Source organism: Ixodes scapularis, unplaced genomic scaffold (genome assembly GCF_016920785.2).
Source record: "Ixodes scapularis isolate PalLabHiFi unplaced genomic scaffold, ASM1692078v2 PGA_scaffold13__105_contigs__length_92229423, whole genome shotgun sequence".
In the NCBI taxonomy this organism is placed as follows: domain Eukaryota; kingdom Metazoa; phylum Arthropoda; class Arachnida; order Ixodida; family Ixodidae; genus Ixodes; species Ixodes scapularis.
Genome location: NW_024609839.1, coordinates 90,775,501 through 90,794,869, shown reverse-complemented (window position 1 = coordinate 90,794,869; position 19,369 = coordinate 90,775,501). Strand labels below are relative to the sequence as shown.

At 45.7% G+C, this 19,369-nt stretch overlaps 1 protein-coding gene across 1 annotated transcript; it reads left to right on the top strand.

Moving 5' to 3' along the window:
* Nucleotides 1-10,500: 10,500 nt before the first annotated feature.
* Nucleotides 10,501-18,737, top strand: LOC121047258. The gene is made up of 4 exons (XM_042290031.1): nucleotides 10,501-10,868; nucleotides 11,270-11,368; nucleotides 15,651-15,921; nucleotides 18,590-18,737. The coding sequence occupies exons 1-4, from the start codon at nucleotides 10,832-10,834 to the stop codon at nucleotides 18,723-18,725; spliced, it is 543 nt and encodes a 180-aa protein (XP_042145965.1). The 5' UTR covers nucleotides 10,501-10,831; the 3' UTR covers nucleotides 18,726-18,737.
* The last annotated feature ends 632 nt before the right edge of the window (nucleotides 18,738-19,369 follow it).

The following is a 19,369-nucleotide window of genomic DNA, read 5'->3' as shown; positions in this document are numbered from 1 at the left end:
TTATTTGGCATACGTTTACATCCGGTTATTATTTACATATTTATTTTCAATAGGAAACACTGTGAAATTAAACTCCGAATTTCGGAGAATTGGCAATCAAACAAATGTAAACTCCGATAAACTCTGAATCTTCGGCAAAAAATAAACTCCGAAAAACACCCTCCGATTTTGACGAAAAATAAACTCCGAAAACACGGAGCCCTACTTACAACTTAGGTCTCATGTAGCGAATAACCTTGAGGTCAAAGCACCACTTTAACAGTTTCTTGCTGCGACGATGAATTTGTGTTTAGAATCAAAGTGGGTAGCCAGGCTGAAACTGGGCGTCGTGGCGACAAAGATTGTAGCAGTCACCGTCGGGAAGTTGTGGCTTGCATCAAAATGCGACCAAGCTGGCAAACTTCCTCCGTTCGTTGAGTGACATACCAGGCGTCATCGTCCTGTTCGTCTTCGTGGCAGATACCACACTTGCCGTAGATATCGTCATCGGGTTCATCATCAAGGTCGCCGTCAAGTTTGTAGTCGTGGTTCTCGTTAAAGGGCAATTCCGGACCATACTTTCAATTTTGGGATCCCTGAATTGCAAGGTGTAATTTTTTCCTCGTTATTGTGCGTAGTTTTAAAGATATGGACGCCTCAAAGTTTTGTTTGGGGCACGGCCAACAAAACCGAAACTAGCCGCTCGAGGCCCTGGCAGCACTAGAAATCAGCCGCTATGTGAACGTGACGTCAGGATCGTTCTCGTTCAACGAGTATGCAGGCCGAGCAGCAGCTACTTCTGTTGCGCTAGCCGTCTAAAGGTAGGAGGTAAGCTGATTTTATTTTAAATCTGTATACGTTGTAGTTATCCAGCATATGTAGGAAGAGTTAGTGCGTATACCCAAAAGCTAGCGACTGGAAAACCTGTAAACTCGTACAGTGCCGTACTCGGCGGCCGCTGCCTCCGTGCATGCGCCATGCCGTACTTGTCGCTAGTATACCCAAAAGGTAGCGACTGGTAAACGAGTGAACTCGTTCAGTACCGTACTCAGCGGCTGTCGTCGTGTGTGCGGTCTTCCGTACTCTGTCACTAGGCCTAAATTGTCATCGGGGCTCCGTGGATGGAGCGGCGTTGCTCTACGACGCGCTGCCAGTGAAGTACAGTACTGGGGGCCCTCTCGCTTTCGCGCTGCGGGTCACTAACAGACACAAAGTTTTGAGGCTTTCCGGCACGGGCTGCTGCGTTAGGGCTGTACATGTCTGTTTTTGCGTTCTTTTTTCCTTGGGCGCGTAAAAGCCAAAGTCCACTCGTCGAACAGCGTTTACCCACACCTTCTTCAATTCTGGTACGTTGGAAACTTGTGAAAAAGCACCTCCGGGTTGTGCAGCGGGTTGTTTGAGCAGCCCACAGCACTACAAGTTGTACTCGGCATCCTTCGAGGAACAGCTGGGCAGTCTTGGGCGCTACGAGTTGCTCGCTAAAACCAGTCTTTGAGTCCTCACAAGCAAATAAACAAAAGACTATACCGAAGCTACACGGGCTACAGATAAAAGCAACGGCTAAACATGACAATCACAAGTCCAAGTAGCAGTGGTAGCGGCTCAAAGAAGCGCACTCCGCATAACGCTCGGACTGGAGGAAAAAAGAGAACGATACTGACGTCACGGCCCAATGTTGCTTTAGTGATCGGCAACCCGCTAGCCGCCCGCTAAGGCGCAGCGGCTCGCGGCGGGTCACATTTTTATTATTGCCATTAGTTGAGAATGCGGCATCCCACGGACGTAATATTTTGGCTGGGGTCGTATTTTGTGTCACTACAGCGATACCAGTAATTTCTTTAATTTCGAGTTTTGGCCGGAGTTGCCCTTTAAAGTCATCGTCCGGATTGTCCTTGGGTAACTGTCAAAGCCGTAGTCGAGATTGTCTTCCATGAAATTGTTTGAGTCTTCGCCTGGGTCATCATTAGTGTCGTCATCAGTCTCGTCATCACGGTTGAAGACTGTTTGTCATCGAGGCCGTTGTCAGGTTGGTTGTTGACATTGTAGCTGGGTTTGGTCTTTGGAGTTGTCGTCCGTTTCATGATCAGCGTAGAAGTCGTCATGATGTTTTCGTCTAAGTGTGGTAGCCAGGGGCTTTGTCAAGTTCATTGTCCGGGTCGCTTCCGAGGCCATAGTTGAAGTCGTCATTGATGTCACAGTTGGAGTCGTCCTCGGATGATTTCAAGGACGTCGCCTTCACGATCGTCGTCTTCAGAGTTATCGTGTTCAGAGATGGTACGCTTTATGGGCATAGACTGCGTTACCCTGCACATCCACCAATATGTCATGAACAAAAACAAACTTGATTAATAAAACTTCAGATCAATGTTAAATGCAGCGAACTTGTGCCGAGAAACATAAAGTAACAAAGACCGCACATACTTTGACAGCGACAAAAGGACGACTGACTCGAGCAGCCATGCGAAGCTCTTTTTGTAAGCCCGTAGGCATCTAGAAAGTTCCGAGCTCGAACAAACAAGATTCTCGAGTCATCTCAAACATTCTAGGCATGCAAACAAACGAAAGATTCCCCATTCCACCCAACTCCATTCCAGAGAATTAGAATTTTCTAATACTAATTCCATTCCTTTGAACTCCTGGAAAGGAAAAACTGGGCCCATCCCCACTCCTGGAATGGCTGAACTGCTGCATTCCATTCCTCTCAATCCCTCCCAATTGTGAAAATGGCACTTGATAGCTAGTACTAAGTTACCGGAAAATAACGTCAGCGTAAAGCTGGCGTTGTGAAATGCGTAGACAACTGCAAAATTCAAAACCCTACCCGCAATCATTGATTTTACTAAGTTGAGCGTTGGTCGCACATAGCGCTAGTGGCAATTGGTATGGGGGCACTGCAGATATCAATCGCACCACCAGGCGTAAAAGCCTCATAACAGAGAGGAAAACTAAGTCACCCATCTTTTCCACAAAAGAACCGCATATGTCCTCCACTTTTACGAGATACATAATAAGTGAGGAGTCACGTGTTTTAACGAAATGCGGGCGGCGTGACATTGTCCCTGCCTGGTGGCCTGCAACTGGTGCTGTAATCACACATGGTCCCAACAGCCTTATGGTTGCATCTCGCAGCGCCAGGAACGACACTTTGGCTGTGTTCCAAATCTTACCCAAATGGATCCGAGTTACTCCGGTGGGTCATGTCACGTGACAACACAGATTGAAAAGTGCTGGGCACGGGTAGGTTTTGGAACGCCGAGGTACAAAACCCTTACCCTGGAGTAAGATCGAGTAAATTGCCCTTGTCCCGCCTACAAATCTACAGTTTGGGTTGCTTCACTGGGTTGCCACTTTCATCCTCGAAGGAACATAAGCAGTCAGATAACCAAACCGTCAGTTACCTAAGTGCAATAAGGCCGTTTCGAAAGCCCCTTTGACGGCATCGACGCAGCTCGCATTACAACAAAGCCTATTCCATTCCTACTCTATTCTGGGCAAAATGTAACTACTAATTTCATTCCCATTCCATTCCAGTGCTGCCACCATTTTATTTGCATTCGATTCCAGGGTTGTGGAAGTGCGGAATCGTTCCAACTCTGGTGTGGCAACTCCTCAACACTGGTGATAGTCACCAAGGCACCCAGTTCAGTGCGAATGCTGTCCTCACAGCCCATCCAAAGCTGTTATTACTGTAACAGACTCCAGTACGACGAAGTAGTTGAATTCGGAAGCCTGTTGTGCAGATTTGTACCTTGCATTGTTTCCGGTATTTTTTATTTCTTTTGCATTTTATAATGGACAACTCTTCTTCGTTAAGAGGGTAACAAGCGTTGTAATCTCGGTATTGTTGCCAAACCTGAAGGTTTTATCATCGGTGCACTTTTAAATAAATATATGCCACAGCCGCAGCTCAGCGATGAGCTCTTACACTGCGACTTAGGTGTTTTGTAAGTATTCATTTTGATTGCGCGATAATGATGTTTGTCTTCTGTTAGAATTAAAAAAACCAAAACAATATTCAACATGATGGATAATTTTGGACACCCGCAGCATGTGTGATCTGAGCATTTGTTCTTTTCATCTGAAGTATGTCTCTTTTGCTTATTACCTATAGAGTATACGATGTTGTGGACGGAAAAGATGCTGCGACCGACTCCGAGCAATAAAAACATTCTGTTTATTCTCATGTCGTTGAGCTCGTGGCAACGAGTATGAGTAGCATTGTCATCTTTGGCGATGCCAAGGCTGAACCGATAGACTGCCGCAGAGCTATCGCCATCAGCTCTGCACTGTGAGGAATGGCACAATTTTGTTGAAGTGATTGCGGCTCCAGAGAGGTGTCGTTGCTGTTGACATGTACCGCAAGCAAGATGACATACTAGAGAGCAGGAAAGAGAGCGTTCGGAAGCCGTGCATGGTAGTCGACGCCGAGGTCAGGAAATGAGGCAGCAGACGGGGGAAATCGACCCTGTCGTGCTTTCAGTCCGGCTCGATCAGTTTGGAGTGTACAGCCTCGGACTGAAAGGGGGATGCTGGCCGACTGCGGGGCCGATGCAACATCCCCTAAGATGAGGAACCGAACTGAGAGCGAATGCCTAACGTGGCAACGATGAGGAGACCCTGGTCGGCTAGCAACATGCCTTGTGAACAGTGTGAAAATGTCGATGAATATTCACTTGCCGAGCCGGTGGGGCAAGCAAGGTGGTCGCAGCCCATTGCTGGGAGATGCCGGCGCTAGATGCGACTGAGCAGAGGCGGTTGCGGAGGCGCTGCAGATGTGGAGGCTGAGAAAGTTGATTATGTGCCTACTGCATTTTCGTCCGAAAAGGCAGAGCCGTTGCCGTGCCCTTGGCCACGAAGAACATTCCCCTGGATAGCAGGTGCTCGGAGTCAATCATCATGTGCAGGTCACCAATTTGTAGCACTTTCGATCTTGAGGACGGAAGAGACGGTGCAACAGACTCTGAGTTTAACTGTGAAAACATTCTCTTTATTCTCGTACCGTCAAGCTCGTTCCGACGAGTAGCTTGCTTTTATAGACTGCAGTCATTAGCATTATAGTTGACCTAAGTATTTTGCAACACTATTAATACGGCAGATTGGGCGAGTTGGTACAGCATAATTACGAACCAGCGCACAGGTAGACAGTTACTCAAAATCCAAATACGCAAAAATATACACTCGCACAGCGCTGATGTGAGTTTTTTGTGTTTGGATTTTGGGTAACTGTCTACCTGTGCACTGGTTCGTAATATTGCAACACTGCCGTCTTTAGGCGGTGTGGAGGCTGAACCGATGGACCACCAGAGGCCCATATCTGTATCTGTTTCATATACTGAATGCCTTTTGCACGGCTCTGTGTTTACCTTTGTCTTCCAGATTTTACTGCTCACTTGTTTTTGTAATTTTATTTAGAGGATACTACAGGCCATTGAAGGCCCAAGTAGGAGTGGGGTACAACATATGCATTCACACACCTACAACAACAAACAAATAACACGACATTAAGAGGTTTGCAACAATTAACCAGCAAATATACAGGATATATATATTTAAAGGGGGGGGGGGGGGGGGGGGGCAGCGCAGCACGCATCAAGCAGCATGTAATTCAATCATTTGTAATAATAGATGTGAAATTTAAAACTCATATTTAGGATTGAACATTATCAAACAAATGTGAATTTAATTAAGCTATAAATTTTATATAGACTGTTACTTTTTATACAATTTTGTCTTGGTTTGTCAGGATACAATCTGCAAGTACACATAAAGTAACTGGAAAGTTGAAAGAAGCAAATTAGAGATTGCAAAACCTACTTCTCAATAGATATTTTTTTCCCAAAGTATTTACGTGATAGTGCAGCTGAATTAAGGCTCCTTTTTCAGTTTTTTTATTTGAAACACCTTAAAAATACATTGTTTTCTAAGATTTTTTTATTATTATGTTTGGAAAATTAAGTTACCGATTGTGTTCAGTTTATTCTAAACTATTTATATGAAATGCCAGAGTGCTTTTGTGCATAACAGTGGCTAGATAAGGTTTTTATAATTTCTGATAAAACAAACTGACTAGTTTCTCTTTAGTGACCGTTTCGCCAAGGTGACAGCAGAACAAGTAACGGATCCCGACGTCAAACTGCAGGAATTTGAGATATATGCTTTCTTAGCGAATGCACGCCCACTGTTGTGACATATTTGAATATCCTTATCGCTTGCTTGGGCTCAGCGGGTAATGCAGGTAGGCACTAGCGTGAGTATAAAGGCTGAACTGCATAAAGCGATTTAGCGAGCGACGGCGACAGCGACGAGTCAGCGACGTATTACGAAGATTTCTTACTATCGCTCGTCGCGTCACTCGGTTTTTGGATTTCTAGAAACAGCGTTCCGCTTTCATGCGGCTTGCGTCGTCGCGCGAGTGACCGAGCGCCAGCGAAGCGGGTCGCCGTCGCTTTTCTCGTCGCTCGCAAAATCGTTTACATTCGGTTTATACTCGAGCGCGCATAATTTCATTTCCACGGGAGCGCGTGTAAATCAAACCCTAAACCAAGACGGGGGCTGCAGCCAGCAGCTTTGAGAGCGTCATACAATGGATTATAGTTTGACAGAAGCAAGCACACACTTCGCTAGCGCATTCCAGCCTTGAGCGCTCGAACTTCCGAAAACGAAACCAGATTTTGCTACATTTTGGCTAGCTCGAAACATTTTTTAAAAAATATAGGGTGTCTTTTAGCCATAATCTAGACTAAGAGAAATGTGTACTTTCCCAAATTATATTTATGTCACCCTACTATATAAGTAATAATTGTGTAGTATCGTTACGTTCATGTAAAATACGGTGGGGGTCACCGGACCTTCGTCTGAAACAAAAAGTCTGCTATATATACCGAGCGGGTTACTAATGGAATTGAGTAGGAGTGTCGGGTTGTTAGTGCCTCTGTTTGATGTTCGTGCATGTATGTGTGTGTGTATGTTGATCTTGTGGCATGTGCTGTGATGTATGTGGTGTGATGTATGTGTTGGTATGCGCCGTCCGTGTTCCGGCATGTCACATCCAAAAATGCTCTTTCATTTTTGTACTTTTCCGCATACTCACTAGATGGCGCAAGCAGCCGCCCAATTTTATTTTAGCTTTGTTCGTACGTAGTCCATTTAGTGTGTAAGGAACTATACCACATAGCTACAGTCTAGTAGAAAAGTAACCGGGTGTTAAAACGGCGCATGGCGCCGGCTTTAGTTCGTCTTCGTACGCAGGCCGTTTCGGTAGCAGATTCGTACCCGCAAAGCCGCAAAATTTGCGTACACACGAGGTACGAGTGGATACGTCGAAACGTCGCGTACAACTTTGCTCGCGGTAAAGAGGTGAGCGGGACGTCGGTAACGCCGGTCGGGTCGGTGTCGGAGCTATTCGTCGTCGCTCACGGCAAACGGGCTTTTTCAATAAAGTTCATGTCTGTGGTCGCGAAAAGATAACTCCTGTGGAAATTACCCGGCGTCGGTGACAATGCAACCGGCTTGAGGCCTCGGCGATCGGCTGAACCGCCACGCGAACGGGACCTGCTCGATGGGGAAACACGCTGCTGGATGCAGTCGATGGTCGCTCCCACTGTCGCGTAATCGCCGTAATGGATACGGCGTCGGCGCTTGGGGGTGAATGCCTGCGGTACTTCAGCACGTATGGACGATTACGAACGAACACGTGCAAACTACGCTTTCGCTGCGGCGAAAAGCCGTGTAAAGCGCTGGGCCTCGTTCGTAGAACCCGTCTTACGTCAAATGGCCGCCATTGTGAAAAAACACCCCTAGACGTGTGACCGCAGAAGGAAGTACACGTTCAAAGATGTTCATTTTACACGAGACCTCGGGTGCAAACGAAATACACCGAGCCTCGCGTGTAAAACGAACACCATTTGGGGAGTCCGCCCTGGGACAACGGTTTACACGTCCAGGGGTGTACTTTTTCGCTGTGTGTGTACTTTGACATGACTGTAACTTGACACAACACTTATTGTACCAAAAAGAGTTGGCATAGCGAAACCAGGTGGAAATTTAGTTTGGGCGGCGTAACTAAATGGGAACTGGCTTTGATCGTCAAAGGCTGTCAAGATAATACCACTCATCGTGGGAGGTGCACACTTTACAGGTAGGAAGGGACCAGCGGACGGTACCTCCAGTTCGAACCACTTTGCAATAGGTGGCTCTAAAGCCGAGAAAAAAAATGTTGTCGACAGAACTCGGGGTGTGAGCGTTTCCACATCCAAAAGGAGGCTGATCAAGAAAGAAAGCTCACCACATAAACTTCCATACTCAAACATCGATTCGTTAGTGATTTCGAGTTTCATTGTTGTTTTCTTTAGATTAATATTTGTCACTTTTTTTACCGTTCGAATCTTTCTTCGTGAAGTAGAGATTGCGTGCCATACTTGTCCGAAAATATCGACACGTACGATGGGGACGAAACTCCTTTGGAGGGCATTCCTCCAACGAAATTGGCACTGCATAACCAGCATAACCGCGAGTGTGGGATGGCATTTCAGTTCGTCCCATCGGCGCTGACACATGTAGGTGTTACTGGTACGAAAACAAATGCAGAGCGCGCAAAGCGGCAGTGTAAAATATGTCAGCCGTGCACCGACACAGTGGCAGACATGATCGGGAGACCAAATTTCTCGCGTCGTACGGCACGGCTCCATCGTTGTCGCTGTCCCACAAAACATCGGCGAGGTGAAAAACTGTGAAACTTTGTCCGCACAAGATACGACGCATAACTATTGAAGCACTTAATGGCGCAGCACAGGCAGCACTTCATTCTGTGAACCCAGCGCAACCGCACCGCTCCGACGGTGCGGTTGCTCTACTGTAAAGGGCTTCACCCTATGCCTACCGAAGACAACATAGATTTAATAAAGTCATTGGGTTTTAGAGACAGCGAAGGGAGAGTGGATTTCAAGACTGTAGAGATTACCAAGCAAAGATTAAGTGAATGGTGGCAGAAATCGAGAAAAAACTAGGTATTTTCTTATCCACTGATGGCAAGGGGGTTTCATAGCCTCACTTTCTTTGCACTGCGGAGTGAATATAGATTTCACATTTAAATATTCTAAGCTTAAAACAAAATGGCTAGGTGGCGTAAGCTACCGCCCGATCCAAAGGGCTCAGCCGTATTCATCTATCCATCCATCCAACGGAGTGTATAAAGCATTGGATGACAGTACTCTACTAAAATGCAAACGTGACTGCGCTCTGGGCATCTGAAACTTGTTTAGTTACGCACCCTTTGAATTGTTTAAGACATTCCGATCGACAGTGATTTCACTGCATCACTTGGCGCGCTTTTGTGGCGCGCCTCGTCGGCACGTATTCGCGAAGTCGCGATGCCGAGCTGCACGACTCGCTCTGGACGTGGCAAGACACTGTTCTTGATTCCCACCGGGACAAGGAACAAAACACGACGGAAGGAATGGCTCCACAAGATAAGCAGGGTTGAATTTGCGCCGACGCCAAACTCGAGGCTTTGCGGAGTGAGTATGATTACAGTTGAATGCGTGTTCACTTGACGTTGCAGTGTTGAGGAGAGTTGTTCCGAGATCGGCACAGCGTACTACGATAAAAAAGTGACAGCCTCCTGAAAATAACATTAATCCACCCAGTTGTAATCACCATCTTAATGCTCCGAATTAAGGAAAGTGCCAGATCAAATGACGCAGTAGCCGCGCGCTCAAAATGGTTCCTCGGGACTGACAGGTCCGTGAGGTTTGCCGTGATGATTCACCTCATCACCAAGAGCATGCTGTACAAGCCACTCAGATATCTGTTTTTCAATTATGCTAATAAAAAAAAAAGAAGGAAGCTACATTTGCGTATATCCAAACATTGAAAAAGCTCCCTCTTAAATCAATGATTCATGAATGAAAGGCAGACACAATATTGCATGCACTGAAAGTTCTATTTCACAGCATGTTGCTAAGCATACTGTCGTAAGACTTTCGGCTGTGTGATAATATGCAATCATTATTAAAGTGACCAGACGTCCCGATTTAGGCGGGACAGGTCCCGTTTTTCCGGCCGTGGTCCCACTGTCCCAGCAACGTGCTTGTGGGACGGCGCTTTGTCCCGCTTCGGCTCCCCCGAATTGCGAATAAATAAAAGATGCGGTTAAACGAATGGATCGCACCAGTGAGAGGGTGCTTCCTCTGATCGAGGAACTAGATATTCTTGACAGAGAAGATACTGAAGGTTAATTTACGTGACACGTAAACAGAACTATGGGTATACTATACAAAAATGAATACATTATTACTAAAGAAATATTCCGACCAAACGTATTAGATGTGCATTCCAAACAGTATGCAAATTGCGAGGAAAAGAAATGTGCGCGGTGAATACGAAAAAATAAAAAGGTGATTTGTTACCGAAATTTAAAACTTTTTTAAGTCTCGCAACGCAATAATAACCCCCCCCACCCCACCCCACTCCGATATGAGTCCTGCTTTGGGGCCCGAGGAATATGGCCACTGTAATCATTATATCATAGTAACTGTTTCCTACAGGTGCAATAAAAAAAAAAAAAAAAGTCACGTGCATCAGCATGCATTGGGGCTGCTAATGTTTTTTGAACCTTGTCATGTCCTGCGCATTTCTTTTTCAATTCTCTATATCTAATGCCTACAAGGGCTCCTAGGGCCCCGAGGCTAAATATATATATATATATATATTCATTTTTGCTTACGCTCTCGCGTTCTACCAATGATTGTCTTTATAGGGCCATTTCACGAGCGACCAGTTCGAGCGGCACAGAGCCGACGGCTTGAGAAAACTCAAGCCGAGTGCTTCTCCATCGCTGTTTGCTCGCCGGCCCATGAAGCCTAGCAGCAAGCCACGAACTCAGAGGCTGGGCAAGTGTTCTATCGCATTATAACTTATACGGTTCTGTTACGTAAAAAGATGAATTACTGAGGTTTGCACTGTACTAGAAACCATGTCCAGCAGTCTGGAGGGTATTGATTGGTGGCCGAGTGTGTTAGTACACCGCAGTTCAGTGCATGTGTAGGGGAACTTTGTGCTGCCCCCAGGCACCACTCACTGGTGCAATCCTCATTCCTGCCCAGTCCGATTGGGATGAGCATTCTACGGGAGTATCGTTATGTACCACTACTGCCCGATCCTCGTTAAAGACACCAGGCTTGCACCCGTACTGCACCGGCTAAATTTCTCATCTACAGCGTGGATCACTGTGGTAAAAGTGCTGACCGACCTCATGGTCTTAACAGGAGTCTATTTTACTTTTGTTGTACAGTGCCCGGCCATTCAACAGCTGATCCATTCCCTACGGTGACAAACATGGCCCCTCAGGCCAGCACCGAGGAGCCCAGCCAAATGTCTGGAAATCCCAATGGTGAGCGTACCCTTTTCCTAAAACATTATTTTTTTTACGTCTACGTACCTGCTGATCACCACTTGCACGGGACAATCAGTCTCATCTGTCACAGTGCTTTAACAGCACAAAGCTGGAGGGGAGAAATTGGAACAAGTATTGCAATAGGTCTCCACTTGGCAAAGTGTCTCTACTCTTTGGCCTACCCTCTTCTGCTTAACACTGTGCCATGACCACAACGATGTTGACTGTTTACGTAGCACTGAGTATGCGCATGAATGAGCCTTTTGAAAAAGGCCCTCGAACAAAACAAGCAGGCCAGACACGTCTTACGCCATGTGCTAGTTGGTTATTGTACAGCCCATTGTACTACGCTTAAAACACTAATGTGATGAAAAAAGATAGACGGGACGTAGTGTGTGCCTTGTCCTGTCCACCTCTTCTTTCATCTTGTTTGTGTTTTGGGCGGAGTACAATATGATAATCAATAACCAACTAGCCACATGGGCTACTTGGTTATCGTCCTCCCTGCTTAAAACAGCTTACAATATGCCTCTGCTTCAATGATGCGGTCGTTGCCTGCGGATGTTTGACAAATCAACGCAATATAAATCCAGTGACTTTCAACTGCTTACACAGACCCTTGGCAACTCACACTTGAGAATGATTCAATGACCAACAAAGTGGTTGCCACAATAGCTGTTAACAGGGATGGGCAGTATTTCAAATACAAGTATTTGAAAACCGTATTTCAAATACTTTGTGTATTTTGCATTTGTATTTAATTACAAATTGGATAATGTATTTGACGTGTGTATTTAAATACTAAACTGTGGGTATTTCAAATACAATTGTAATTAAATACAATTTTGTGGGCGAAAATACATCCCTCAAATTTATTGTCACTCTCCAGAGCAGGAAGAAAACAATGTTCTGCACCGAATGCAGTGTCTCCCGATCAAGCACAAGAGTTTAGTGACTTTGTGATTACGGTGCTAGTCCAGGGCAAGAATAGTGACGAAATCGACGTCCACAGGCTGGCTAAATAAGTGCCTGTGACAACTTGTGATGCTTTCCAGCCTGATTTCCATCCATATTTTTGCCTGGAACATTCTAAATGCGCGAGTCGTCCAGATTTTCGTAACTGGTGCGAGTTGCAACAATAAGAAAATTCTCTAGCTAGTGCTGCGCGTCTTGGTAGTCTTGGTTCTTTGTTGGTCTATACCAAAATGTAATCGACAAAAAAAGCTGCTTGAAGCTCTGTACTTTTTTCACCTATTACGTCCAAGCTGATTGTATTTTTTGTGATTATCTTTTTATTACGTTACTAGAGCCTCGCACACTAACTCCCGAGTATGCGATGCAAAATTAAAATGAGATACCCAGAAACCCGTTGCAGGTGCCCTGAAGTCGCTAACGCAAATTTTGAGGAATGTATTTGGAGGAGACCAAATACATTTGGCTGTATTTGTATCTTGTACTTAAATGCTTTTTTTGGAAATGTAGTCAGATTTGTAATTAAATACATTTTTGACAAAGTATTTTGTATTTGTATTTCAATACATATGTGCATGTATTTTGCCCATCCCTGGCTGTTAACCATAAACATACCGTCTAGGTGTGCAACAGCCCTCAACATTAAGAACCCAAAATGTCATTCGAAGAATAACTTCAATTACTGCCATTAACCATCACTGTTTCGCATCCATATTTAGACACGCAAGAAGGATGTGTAAAGACAGTGACACAGATTAAAGGACAGCTACGATATTTATTGCGGCACAGTACTTCCCATCGCTACATAGAATTCTGGTGCAAACAGTATTCTCAGAAAGCAATGGAGAAAATTAAACGAGTCAGCCCAAATAACTCGCACAGCTTCAGAATTTGAGAATGCACACCATACGCAAAGAACATTTTCTGCAATAGTCTTCAGAGAGGAAATTTATCTTAATTCAGGGGCTATGTGCGAGAGTGGTACAAGTGCAAATGCAGAGCCCACCAAAAAGTCCCTCAATAATTTTATCTGTGCATGTCAAGGTCAATATAGCGTTTGAACTTTGAGTAAATAAGTGTGTTCCTTACCACCGAAAGTAGAGTGTCACACGTATAAGTTTAATATCTGGGACCGTGAATACCCCAATTGGTTCAAGTGCACTTGTACCACTATTGCAGCTAGCCCCTCGATTGTAGGCTTGCATGATTAGCGGTTTGGTTGGGATAGTCGTGCATCATTCATAGCCTTTGCAAGCCACAATGTTCCGGCTCTCTTTGCAGTAAGGCAAAGAGCAACGCTGTGCCGTTCGATTTGAACCACTGTTTGCGCAAGCCTGCTTCGGCTTGTGCAAACACTCTCAAACTTGAATCTAACAATATCTTTTGCGTGAAGCCAACTCGTCAAATTGCGTATAGGTACATGTTCCGCATGCTTTAGTATCTGTGCAAAACATTAAAGGGATGGTGAACTGAAATTTGGATTTCAGAAAACAATGCAGGAGTGGCAGGCGGGACGCTACAATCTCTACACCACTCGCAAGGCGATATCTGGAATGGACGGCCGTATTTTTGGAAAAAGAGGTCAAGATTGAACGAGGCCGACGAGGCGCGTGACGTAAACATATCTCGTTTCCTCCTCTCTTCGCTTCGCTCCGTCAAGGCGTCAAGGCGGAGAAGACACCAGGCCGTTTGCTCTCCTTCTCGACTTTTCTCGGAGAAACAACGTCAACATACCCGTGAAATGCGCCTGCTTTTTATAGAAAAATATGGTCATCCGTTCGAGATATTGCTGTTTCAGTGATGTTTTGGTGTTCGTAGCATCCCGTTGCACGCTTCTGTCGCCGTGTTTTGTGGAATCCAGAATTCGGTTCAGCATCCCTTTAGAGGCGAATGACTAAAATACGATGTTGGCAAACGTGCATGCAGTAAGCTATTTATTTAAGATCTTTGTTTTACCAAACTTGCCACTGTAGATGCGAGGACGCACAGCGTATGTAACTACACTGCGCAGTATGCTCTTTGGTGCTTGGCAGCTACTCTGTTTCACCTCATGTTGTACTGCAGCGAAGGCTAGAAGCGCAAGCTCAAGAGCCAACAGCTACTCTTCCTGCGCTAGAGCTTGTGCTGCCAAGATGCACCCTCGAGCAACAAAGCTCGTACTTGTAGCCTTTCCTGCGGTACATCATAACGTGAATCTGAGCAGACAGAGATGACAAAAATCGGCACATTGATACTTTAGGCCTATGTTCCGAATAAAAAGAAACATGCTCAAACTCAAATCCAAAAACATGTTTGTCGCGTGAGGCACATCACCATATTAGGCACAGGAGGAATCGGCTCTCGGCATACGGTCCTCATTTCAAACCCCTTCTGGTCCCATTCCATCCGCAGAGATGCGTCGCGAAGGGCCTGAGAAGGCACCTGGTCTTACACCACCATCGTATCCTTCTGCGCAACAAGGTCTGACAATGGCAACAAAGAGCTGGCTGAATGGAAGAATTCAGGAGCCCAGCGTCTGAAGCCTGCGACTGATGACACCATTTCTCTAACTGCCATCTGCTGAAAGCAAAGTGGCGCTTTTAGCAGATGATGCCCGAGCTGGAAGCAGTTGCCTCGGCTGCCAGCGTCTAGTTTCAGTCTTCCCTCAGTACAGTAGCCTAGCTTCGCGGTTCCGACAAGGCTGGGGACAAGTTCGAGCCCGATATTAGAAACTGCCCGAGCAAAATGACGAGTGACCATTTGTTGCGCGGCCTGTTCGGGAGCCAGGCATGCGCCACGAACCGTGGCTGCCGCGTCGCCTAAGCGAGGAGAGCCGGTGACTTTAGCAGGTGATGGCCAGGATCGGCTCTTGCCGGCTTCGAGCATTAGCTTTGTGTGCACGTTAATTCAGTCGATGCTTCTTTAGCAAATGTACTTTTAAAGCAGCACATGGCAACGTTGTGAGATCAGGTGCATGCTCAAGTTTCTTCGCAATGCGTTTCTATGGGAGGACAGTGAGCAAAAATAGCTCGAAGTAAGGACCTAGCACAGAGGGCTGGGTTTCTCCAGCGCCTAATATTTTCATGTGCCTTACACGGAAAGCCAATTTTCTGGGTGCTCTGATGGCTATTTTTTTTTTTTAAATCCCAAAACCTAAAGTATAAATATCCCACCCCTTTAATTGTTTTCCTAGAGTGGCATGGCTGCGGTCGAATGTACCAAGTGTCTTTTCTCCTAGTAGCTAAATGGGAATATTTGAGAAATAATAAGTAATTGAATTTTTCAAAATGAATAATAGCAAACTATTCTGCTACCTTATTTTTTATAGGTGAGGCGACAACACTTGGCGGTGTGACACTACCCCATTCGAGCACCGAGGCACTCGAAAGGGAAACCGCGGGCGACGTGACGAAGGTGTCCGTTGCCCTCCAAACAAGCTTTTCGGGGCCATGTGTCTTGCAGCCAGACTCGGCAAGAGCCATCATTGACAGCCTGGAGAGACAGCTGCAAAGTGCAAGGAAGAAAATCACTGCTCTGGTGGCTGACAAGAGCCCAGGACATACTGGACAACCCAGACCAGTGTGTTGCCATGGAAAAAGGTGCCTATATTGGTCTTCTTACTCGGGGCAAGCAAATTGGTGAGCCGTGCTTACCTCAACACACTTGACAATGCAAACTGACCCAAGTGTACTCGCGCGCAACTTTGACGCTGGCTGATTTCCAGAATAGAAGCGGTCTATTCCTTTGAATCCTTTGCACAGTTTTCTGACATAGTCGTGGGGATCCCCCGGGGCAAAGGTGGAACACTGCCCTCGGATAGCAGATGAGCACTGCGTAAGCTCTGGGCTCGATGCGACTGAGGAACGCTAGCTGCAAATCACGCTGCTAGATAACTGGTCGCTTTTTTTTGGTGGCAAGTTGACAGAGGGGATGCTCCAACTGCTGGTGGCATATCAACCGCATAAAGAGAAAAACTGCCGAGCATTTGATAGGTTATAAATAGCATTTTCAAAGTTTATTTGGAAACATTCTGTTCATTTCTAATCTCAGAAATTCAGCATTTAATTTCGTCATATTCCAAACGAACAAAAATTTGGAATAAAAAGAACAATTATCCCGCTCGCTCGGAAACGCATAAAGCGACTGAAAGTAGTCATTCCTTCTCATCTTTCTGTGGTTTACCGCTCTCCTACAAATACTCTCCTCACGCTCGCAGATATCTAAAAAAAGTGTAGTGGACGTGCACTGCCTGGCACTAGAAAGCTGTAGGGCTGAACTTTTAACATCAGCTAATGTGGGCCCGAGTGGCGCGCAGACTGGACACAAAAGCTTTCCCAGCGTTCGGTTGAGAGTCGTGTTCCCGCTGTTTGAACACGAGTCCCTGCCGAGCGCTGAGGGAGCCCTTGCATCAAATCTGCATTTGACACTGGCCCCAATTGGGAGATATTGAAAGTCCCGCATTGTGGCTTTCTAGTGCGGACCTTGTGCAGAGGGGGATAATACAGAAACCTCAGCTGAGATCTACCCCCCTTCCCCTGAGATCTACAGGACAATGTGTACAGGACAAACCTATGTGAGGTACACATTTCAGTGTTTACATCTTCAACAATGACCTCGAAAATCGGAGCTTATCAAAAAACTAGTTATAAATGACGAAAGATGTGTTCTAAGCAGTATATAAAAAATATTTAAAAAGGGTTTCAAAGCTCTTAATATCCTGTCTTCGTACCTAACGTGTTGTGGGGCGGCTGAGCGACCAGAAAACTGCCCGTGCATACGATGAGAGGCAGATCAGCTGATCTGTCTGTCCTCGTACGAGCAAGCAGTTTTTTTACTTTTCTTCATAAATAAATAGTGTCCTGCATGTTCCTATGTCAAGCGCGAACAAAACTTGGCGATGTTTACCTAGTGAACACCTCACGCTCGACCGCTGACCGTTCATGCGTTCACGCAGAGGCGGTGAGGCTCTGACGAAGCGGTTCGATAGCGAGGTCGTCTGACGAATGTTCCCACGGCCCGCCGTATTTTCAGAGCACCGAGAACCGTTCGAGTCCCGTTTAGGTAAACTGTCCGTGCAAGTACGCTGGCTGTCGGCGTATTATATTCGTCACACAAGTCCAGACCGCAAGCAGCAAGCGTCGTGGCAAGGCCGCGGTACGCTACTAATCTCACAGGCTCGACAATGCTTCTACCTCGTAACACTTGGCAACGCATAGCTCCGCGGGCACATAATTAGTGTGGTCACAGGTACCCACCTTAACATACCGTGAATATCCAGTGCTTATTATCTTTAGAACGACTTGCAGCTGCAAGCCCACCGCCCCACCTTTCTGAGCCAAAAATGGACGCGCATCCCATCATGCAACACATTGGCGGCACTTGTAAAAATACGAAATATTATTCGGTGCTTTATTTTGCGGAGCCTTGAAGTGCCGTCTGATGGACGTTCAAGCATTCAGTCGCCGTCCCAAAGTGTTTAATCACAGGTCATGCTAGTTCTGACCTCCTGTCCCAACAGCCGCTCGCCACCGATTTGTTTCATAAAGCGGGAGCGAGAAAAACGTTAGATGACCGAGCAGCATGATTTTTTGCCTAAGCTAATGCCTGTGTCGTAGAGACGCGTTTGCGCCCTTCGCGTTTGCCGAACCAGCACACTTTTCCAGTGTACGATTGTGTGATGTAAAAAAAAAAAAAGTTTGGATATTATGTTTTTTAGTGGTGGCAAAAGCCCTTACAAAAAGCGGAGGAGCTAGAAAAAGCAAAAACATGAAAAAAGATGGAAAAGATTACCTTAACCGCTAGTGTCAAACCTGAATATTCGATGGAGTTGAGACTACCACTGTACCAACTCGCCCAGTTAGTCTTTCTGTCAAAGACTACTTGCCAATAGTAATAAATAAATGCCAACTATTAATTGGTTACAAATTCGTAATTGATGCGGTACAGCCCTACCCTGCTCTACTGTTTTTATGATATCGGGTAATGTGTAAATGTAAAGGACAGTTCATAGCAGCCATTTATGTCTGACCCATTATATCGAGTCATCTCTCAAAGAGCTCGAAGTTATATAAAAAAGTGCTCTTTATAAATTAAGCCGCACCACTGAATGTACAATAGCGTGTGACTTGTATGTATGTTCTCAGCGAAAGAAAAGAACGCATTCAAAAAGGGCCATTCATATTGTTTCCTCTCCGTTAGAGCTTCTTTCAGGTACACTCAAAATGTGGGTGTCTACGTCTAAAAGAGTGGAATTGACATTTCCTGCAGGAGGCCTGACTCAGTTTGGCTAGCAGCTTGCAACCTAGGGGAACCTGCGGGAATGTACCGCAAGAGTGAGAGTGACGCCTGCCCAGCACTTCCTCAACGATGGCACCACGAGGAAGGGGGAGCTGCCCTAAAGTGAATGCAAGAGCAGGTGGGTCGTTCCAGCGAACCCCTATACAGATGATACCGAGCAGAAAATATTAAAAAATGTATTACTAAAACACGGAGTTTGCATCGCACAAACAAGGAGGAGATCAACACAGCGCTGTGTTGCGTTCGTACCCTCTGTTCCCATATTCTTCGTGATTTCATTTTAATTATTGGCTACCAACTGGTCCAATCATTAGTACTAATCAACAAAAGTATGCTGCCATTTATTTGTACGCATTAACACTGTGCTTGCAGTTGAATCCTACAGTCATTTATTAATGAACAAAAACAAAAACGAGGGTGCAAGCTAGCTAAACAGGCTAAACACATAATTTATTCGAGACTGGTTCTCTGAATGATGATACAACACCGCTGAGTAGTGTCAAACACCGCTGAGTTTTAAGAAACAAAAAATAGGGGAAGACACAAAGTCACTCTTCACAATTTCTCTTCTGCTTACCGTCACTGTACAAAGGGAATTTCTTTCTGGACCTTAGAGCGTTATACTGTTCACAACCCCTAATATACCCAAGGACAGCAAATGCAAAGAAGCAACCTACTACCATCTGGGTAAATGTGATTTAACAAACAACAGGGAATGCCCTTGAGCTTTCAACTAAGGAAAATAAAAAC